Source organism: Mandrillus leucophaeus, unplaced genomic scaffold (genome assembly GCF_000951045.1).
Source record: "Mandrillus leucophaeus isolate KB7577 unplaced genomic scaffold, Mleu.le_1.0 Scaffold282, whole genome shotgun sequence".
Classification (NCBI taxonomy): Eukaryota; Metazoa; Chordata; class Mammalia; order Primates; family Cercopithecidae; genus Mandrillus; species Mandrillus leucophaeus.
The window spans coordinates 1,000,967-1,009,080 of record NW_012102943.1 but is presented as its reverse complement, the minus strand read 5'-3'; the positions used below and the strand labels follow the sequence as shown (position 1 = coordinate 1,009,080).

Genomic DNA, 8,114 nt, shown 5'->3' with positions numbered 1-8,114 from the left:
TTCTCAGCTCTGAGAGCAGTTTCTATGTGCCTTGTGTGAGTGCACGGTTCATATGTAAAAAGCAAGCTCCTTTCAGAACTAGATGTTCAGACTGCAGTTCTGAGGGCCAGTCCCCCTGCTGATTCCACAGCCCCTCCTCTGAGGGCTCTGGGAAGCTCCTGAGCTAATCATAAATACACCATTTACTCTGGCTTTAAGATGGCTTCTGATCCCTTCCAGAGCAACCCAGACCATACTGCTCAAATTGGCTGAATATTTTACATCCAGCATTTCAGAATCCCAGAAAGGCCCTTAATAATCCACGACTCCAAGTCCCTCATTTTCTAGACGGGGTAAAGGCATCTCAGAAAGGCAAAGTGACTTGCCAGGGCCCAGGAAGCAGCCAACATCTCTGCCTAGCAGCCCTCGATCATAACAAGCCGCCACACAACTGTGGGTCTTGGCTGCAATGGGACACCAGGAAGAGTCCAAAGAACAAGACCCCGGTTCTGGTTCCCAGTCTGCCCCATGTAACTTCAGGCAAGCCAGATCCCTCTCTGAACCTCAGTTTCTTATCTCTAAAGTGGGAACAATACATCACTTCCTCTTTGGTAGGATCTATAGTTAGAGGCTTTTAGAGATTTCAACCCAGGATTTTCACAGCAGAATATCAGTCCTAGGAGGGTTATCTCCCAGGCCACAGGATTGCTCCCCATCTCCACCTGCCAATATGCAACGTTTATCATTTTGGTTGAAAGAGCTGTTCAAGACTAGTAAACGGGGTCATTCCAGACCTGTGCCTCTTTCCTCCCAGGAACCCTGATTCTCTCACATCTAGATGAGATTCATTGTGACGACTTATCATGACTGATCATTCCTGAAACCCACACAAGAGCAGAAAGAATGGTCTGGGTGGCTTTGTGCTGCTCTGGCCACCCCTTGCCTCATCCTTTTGCCTGCAATCAATCATGTTTCTTCCTTCCCCTTTGAGAGCTCCAGGCTGACTCTAGAAGGAACGGCTCAACCACAGAGATGTGGATAGGGGAAGGGTTTTATCCAAGTCATGTGAAGGCATGGGCTTTGAGGCACAGATATTGCAAAGCAGTTTTTTATTTAAGTAAGTTACTTAAACTGAATCTCAATTTCCAATTTCCATGCCTGCAAAATGCAGACAGAAATACCTACAGATACTGAGAAATAAATGAAATAACATATGGAAAACATTTAGCACAGTGCCTGGCACACAGTAAAGGCTCAAGAAATGGTGGCTTTTGTTATGATAAGCCCAAACATTTACAATGGAGGCAATGTGGCATTAGAATCAATGCAGGCTTTGTGGTCAATGCCCAAGTTCAAATCCTGACCATGCAAATTCTGAGCTCAGTAAATTGGGCAAGTTATGGAATTTCTCTGCCTCAGTTTCTTCATCTCTGAAATGACACTCTTGTTAAGGTTTCTGCGAAGATTCAATGAAATAAGGCAGGTGAAATACTAAGCATGGCCAGGTACAGATTGTTTAATAAACGGTGACTTCCGTTGTCACAATCATCATTATTACAGCAGCAGTCTCCAAAGTGGGGTAATGGGTATGACAATCCACTGGGGTGCAGGACGAGAATATCACCACTTTCCAAATGTTTTAATCTTGCCCTTTTATGTTCCATTTTTATTTGTTTTACATGTATAAAGTTAAAGAAAATATTAGGGGTACAGGCTGATAGAGGTGCACAGTCAAAATTTGGATTCAATGGAATTGGGGCGGGGCATGCCAGGAAGAATAGTAACACCAGGCTAAGAAAAAGCATTTCTGTCCTTGAAAGGTAGCTTGGGCTGTGGAGGAACAGAGTGCACTTTTGAGGGAAAGGAGATGTTGAGCATAAGGGGGTGAAACCAGGTGTGGTGGGAGGGTGATTTAAGAAAAAAGAAATAGTATGGAAAATCATGCAAACAAACAAACAAACAACCCACCCAGACCTCTGCCTCTGGGGAGTGCCTGAGGGGCTACAGCCTGAGCCACAGTACTCCTCTGCTCACAAGTCTCCAATGGTGCCCCTTAACATTGGGCTTCTAAGCTCAGCAGTCAAGGCCCTTGGTTCTCCTTCCTGACTTCTTTGGCATCACCACCTTCCTCTTCGCCCTCTCTCCCCTGCTAAACCAGGAACGCCTTCCACCAATATTTTTAATCCAGCTTTCCAGAATCTATACCAGTGCTTCTCAATTCTAGCTTCACTAATAGAACCTGGGGAATTTTTCAAAATTACCAAAGATTTAAGGTCAGACCTTAGAGATTCTGACTCAACTGCTGGGGTGAGGCCTGGGCTTTGGTAATTTCTAAAAACTTTCCTAGGTGATTTTCATGGCAACCAAGGAGCCGCAGAACCACTGTTATCTGTTGGATTCAAATGCTACCTTTTCTAACAAGCCAGAAGGTATTCCTCCCTAGGGTGCTCTGAAACCACCTTGATTTGACTGGCTTTGGTCAACCACTGTGGATTTATCATTTCTCCATTAGATGAGGGCTGCTAGCCTCCAAGGTATCATGGGAAAAAATCTGTACTTCAAAGGAAAACTCTCCAGGTTGTCTGACTCTAGACTTTCATTGTTTTTGAGCTATTTTACAGGTCAGTAAGTTGCAGATAATTGATGGTAACACAAAGTAATTCTAATATATACTCCTTGCCCTCTCTGGTAAAGGTCCAATTGATTTCCCACCCCCTCAGGTAGAAAAACCAGTTTAGTCTCTAATTGTACATTGCTTTCAATACAAAGGTGTCTTTTGAGTTGGTTATAACATCTGCCTGGTGCGGTCATTGATTAATAAGTAGAACAGCACATGATCATTTTTGTATCTGTATGAGTCATAATTTTACCGTTTTTAGAAAATTACTGCATATGCCTCTTTCCTGCACCCCCTCCCACAGGGCGTGGCTCCTAGGATGGTTGGGGGTAAAATGCACTAAATGACTTTCATGCTTTCTTTAGTGACCTCAGCAAATGGAACCATCTACTATTGGTTTTCGAACTGGGCTTTACTCCTCTTTCTATAGCCAGGAGATAAACTAGAGAGGTTAAGTCACTTACCCAACATCAGAAGAAAATCAGTCACTAAGCGGGGGTGTGTTTTTCCATAAACATTTATTTGAGCACCTCCTGCAGACTAGGCCCACTGGTAGGAGTTGGGGGTTGAACAGAAAATGAGACAGACAAGGCTCCTGGCCCCACAAAGCTGGTGACGTGGTGATGTTATACAGCAGTTTGCAGTATATATATATAGAGATCCTATACACAACCCATAACCAAGGAAAAATTGAGTATGTACCACAATAAACAGAAATATACTTTAAAAATATGACATTGAAAGTACATTTAATAAAGAGTCCAATAGTTTCTTCCTGTACCCCCAAAAGATCATCTTCAGTGACTCCTGGGGTATATCCATCCCACTTAGGCCCCTGGCCTATAAAATCTAGATCCTTCCCTCTTTCCCCCTTCTTGCTGGCTTCTCCCCCAGTCTGCAGGAAGACACTCAGGACCCGCTCCATAACCCTCCAGGAGCCTTGATTCTGATGAAGCTGGGGTAAATGCCATCCCCCGGCTCTGTGCATGCGCACACCCCCCAGCTTGACGCACTCGGCTTTCTTAGAGAGCAATGTCTTTTCCTCTCCTGACCCAGAACCATTGATCCTAGGGCTGGACAAGGCCTTAGGAGATCATCTGTCTGCTTCAGGATTGGAACTAGTCCAGCCTAGGTTTGAATTCCAGCTCAGGTCACTTTTGTGAGAGGCAGCAAAGTAGTGTCTCACAGTGTAGAGGCTGGAGCCAGACTGCCTGAGACTGAAGCCTGAGGGCGATATTTAGCAGCTGTGTAGTCTTGTGCAAGTATTGAGCCTCTCTGTGCCTGTTTCATACTTAAAAAAAAAAAAAAAATGATAGGATAAAAATAGCACCTCCCTCATAGGAGTTATGATGCGGATAAAAAAATTAAGACAAGTCTAGAGCTTAGAAGAGGACCTGGCACACAGGAAGCACTATATTTTATAAGCATTTGTCATTCTTATTTCTTCCTTAAACTTTTAAGGGCTGGAGTTTCCACGTCTGCAAAATGGGCATTAATAACAGCATCTAACATATCAAGGCTTCAGCCGGGGCCTGGCAAGTTTAAGGGTTTGAGAGATAATAGTGGTTAGCATTTTTTTGTTCTTGTTAATTAACAGGTATTTAATACAGTTCAAGAAAATTGCACCTTTATATCTCATTCATCTCTGTTTATATTTTTTCTTTTTTTTTTTTTTATTATACTTTAAGTTCTAGGGTACATGTGCACAACGTGCAAGATTGTTACATATGTACACATGTGCCATGTTGGTGTGCTGCATCCATTAACTTATCGTTTACATTAGGTATATCTCCTAGTGCTATCCCTCCCCCCTTCCCCCAACCCACGACAGACCCCAGTGTATGATGTTCCCCAGTGGTTACCATTTTATTGCTATTATTTAAGGACCTCCAGGACATGGGTTTTTCAGAAGAGGAACCTGATCAGGTCACCTGCCTTCTCAAGCATCACACCCTTTTGAGATAACACAGCACTTTCATATCTGCCATCTTACAGCCTCCTGAAGGTATCAATCTCATTCTCATTTTGCAGATAGGCGGGACGTCCAAGGAACCTATGGACAGTCACTCCTCCATAGCCAGTCTCTGTGGGGGCTTCTCAGCTCCAGGAGGAAAGGGAATGAGGCTGGATTCCAAGGCAAGTTTATAGGCATCAAGACACCCCTCCGACTTCCTCTCCTCTACTGGCAGGAGAAGGGGGACATGCAAGCTCAGGAATCATGGTAGAGACCACATCCTGTGCTTTGTCGCCACCCAGGAAGTATGTCGGAGGGGCTGGGTGGGGTGAGGCTGGTGACTCCACTGGGCCTCCCCAGAAAATCCTAGAATGGTAGAGCAAGAACCATTCAGACCCAACCCATTTTATTAATACCAGTGAGGTGTCCTGCGTATATGTCCTATCCCTGTAGAGAGGAAGGGGCTAAGCCCCAGAGGGGTAGTAGGTGTGCCCTGGGCGCCTAGCTGGTTAGTGGCAGGGCAGGGGCTAGGTCTGAGGCTGGATCCTGGCGGCCCAGGGCTCCCTCTGTGTGCTGCAGTGCAGATGTGCCAGTCACTGGCAGCTACCCAACACTGCAGTCTCCCCCGCCTCATCCCAGGAGTCAGTCTCAAGAGGCCAGGCCTTGGGCTTCCCTGGCCCCTCCTCTGCACACTCACGTCTACATTTTGCCCCAGCAACAGCTGGGGCCCTTATCCAGAAACTGCAAATATTTTCTGTGTCTCAGCAGATGCCGCCTTAGGAACAAAGGGTAGATAAGGCAAAGAAGGATGGATGAATGATTGTCACAGCTGCAGAGGGGGATGAAAGCCTCTGCCTCCTGCCCTCCCCGGCTCCACCCAACTCCCAGAATCCTAAATTCAAACAGTTGAATCCTAGAATGTCTGCACTGGAAGTAGCAGGCAGTTCAGCAGACTTTGCTCCAGATGGGGCACAAAGGCTTAGAGAAAGGGCTTGCTCAAGAAGCCCCAGCACACCTGGACTGTAACCCGGCTTTCCTCTGACCCCAGGCCAGTGCCCTCTGCATGGCTCAGGGCCTGCTGCTAGAAGGTCAGGGTCCACAGGGGCTGAAACTGGGGCAGCTGTTCACTTCACAATGAAGGGTTAAGCAGGTCAGGATATCCTGTCTGGGTCAGTGGGAGCAATTCCAAGCATGTTTTGGGCAAGGGGAAGGAATAATGGAGAGAAAAGGGCGGACTCTTGGGGGGAAACCAGAGTCCTTTCACAAACCCGGGAGCCATATGTCCAAATTTGGAATTGTCAGAGAAGACCCACTAGAATCTAGGGAAAAGAAGGAGGAGGCAGGAAGCCATGGCCAGATTAATTGTCCCAAAGGACCTCCTGCCCCTTCCCCTTGTAGGGCCTACAAGGGTTGTGCCAGGCTTCCCAAACCTATAATCAAGACTCCCAAACCTGCAATCATTCCATACAGCTGACAAACAAATCAATTTGCAAAGCCATTGTTTCCTTTGAAAGAGACTGGGTTTCTCAACTATGGACTTGGATAAGGAAATCCAGGCTCAGAGAGGGAAAGTCACCGCCCAAGGTCACACTGCAAGAGGGGCTGGGATTCCGATTCAGGGTATTTCGCTCCCATGCTGGTATATGGGGAATCATCTGAAGCCCCCAAACTCTGGGAAGGCCTAGACCTCTTAGGGGAAGCAGAAAGAAGGGGAGTGCCCCTGCCTCACCATAGGAAGCCTCGGAGCCCCGCTGGGGGACTGCATTCATAGACGAGCAGTGGCCCAAAGGGGATGGGGTCCATGAGGCCTTGAGGTATATACGGCCAGACGTTCAGCTGTCTGCACGCAGACAGCCCTCCCCCGACACCACACACAAGCCATTTTATAAGCAGCTGGAGGGTCCAACGCTCCAGCTCTCAGCCTTGGGCCTCAGCCACACCCTTCTCTGCGGGTCCTTTGACTGGCGTCCAGCTGACCCAACCCCGGACCTTCAGAGTCTCTTGAGCTCCCCCAAGTTAAGGCCGGCAGGACCAGCCCCTGGCTTAGCCCCGGCGCCCCCACCCTCAACCAGACCCTCTGCAGCACTAGGACTCCCTCCCTTCCCCTCCCCTCCCCCAGCCAGGGCGCCCTCCGCCCACGCTTCTCCGCCCCGGCCCCAGATATGCTCCGCTGCGCCCCCCAGACACACCCAGTCCGCGACACTCTCAGGTTACCGCGCCCTCCCGTCCCCGCTCCAGGCGCGGGGCACGGATCAGCCGATGACTGGGCGCTTATTGCTTGTGTCCCTGCAGCCCTCGGGAAGGGGTTCCCAGAGCGACTCCCCTCTATAGCCTCAGCTCACTCACCGCGCAGCGGAGGCCTCGGGTCGCGGACGGACGCACGGGCGCAGGGACTGGAGGACACAGCGCTCGCTGGATGGGAGCCCGTTAGCCCAGCAGCAGCCGCAGCGCGGGGCGGGCCGGGAGGACAGCCGTGGGCTCCGAGCCGGACACGTGGCGCGCAGAGGCCAATCCAGAGCGCCCGCCTCCCTCCTCCACCCCACCCCTCCAGCTCCTTTGCTCTTGGAATCTTAGAATGTCACTAGCCCGAGGGGCTCGCCGGGAGAACCTCCTCAGTTCCCGGCCCCCGGACCTGAGACCGAGAAGGAGTAGGGGCTTCGGCCAAGGTCACGCGGCCCTTCAGGGCTAAGAAGTCAGGGCTCCTGACTCCCGATTCTGGACACTTCCCCGCAAATCCTTACAACTCGCCAAAGCTTTGTTGAGAAACAGAAAATTGAGGTTTGCCAGGGGCACTTTATCTGCCAGATCAGATTCCCTGCCTCAACAGCTTCATCAGGTCGGTGGCATTATTTACCCACTTTCAGGAGGACAGCCCAGTCCAGTTCCTGGACCAAGGTCACACAAATAGTGAGTTGCGGAGGCACGCTCCTTCGTGCTCTGGGAAGCAGGGGAAGGCAGGCAGGGAGACCAGCAGTTGTAATTCAGCGCTAGAACAGGAAAAATTGATAAATAGAATACAGAGGAAACAGAATTATTGTCCCCAGGGTACTGGCAAGGCGATGAGGAAGTTAGAAGAATTGGACAGATACCTGTGGAAAGAGTGTTCCAGGCAGAGGAAACTGCTGGAGCAAATGCTCCTAGCAGGGGGCGACCTGGCGCCTCCGAGGATCAGCAGGGGGGCCAGTGTGGCTGGAATGGAGTGAGTGGGAGGGAGAGGAGAGATAAGAGGGACCCAATCAGGTGGGACCTCCAGGGCCCTTGAAGGCACTCTGTCTTTTACTTTGAGTCAACTGGGGAGCCATTGCAGGTTAGCAAAGGAAGGACTTTATATTTGGGCAGATGAAATCCACCTACCCGTTATTTTTGGGTAGGTGAAATCCACATAACATAAAATTAACCATTTTAAAGTCAGTAATTCAGTGGCATTTTGCACAGACACAATGTTGTGCACCCACCACCTCTATCTAGTTTCAAACATTCTCATCACGGAAAAAGAAAACCCTATACCCATTAAGCAGCCACTCCTGACTTCCTCTTACCCCTAGTCTCTGGCAGCCACCAATT

At 49.1% G+C, this 8,114-nt stretch overlaps 1 protein-coding gene across 2 annotated transcripts in view; it reads right to left on the bottom strand.

Annotated features, from left to right (window-relative positions):
• Positions 1-7,704, bottom strand: part of ANXA6 (annexin A6) — a 74,572-nt gene extending 66,868 nt beyond the window's left edge. Inside the window, exons 1-2 of one of the 2 annotated variants that reach the window (XM_011985305.1) lie at positions 7,640-7,704; positions 7,409-7,537 (exon numbers count right to left, since the gene is read on the bottom strand). In XM_011985305.1, the coding sequence (XP_011840695.1) occupies position 7,409 (1 nt within the window). In that variant the 5' untranslated portion in view covers positions 7,410-7,537; positions 7,640-7,704. Of the gene's footprint in view, positions 1-6,896; positions 7,093-7,408; positions 7,538-7,639 lie in introns of those variants that run through there. The other variant, XM_011985306.1, reaches the window with a different exon arrangement.
• Positions 7,705-8,114: the final 410 nt, after the last annotated feature.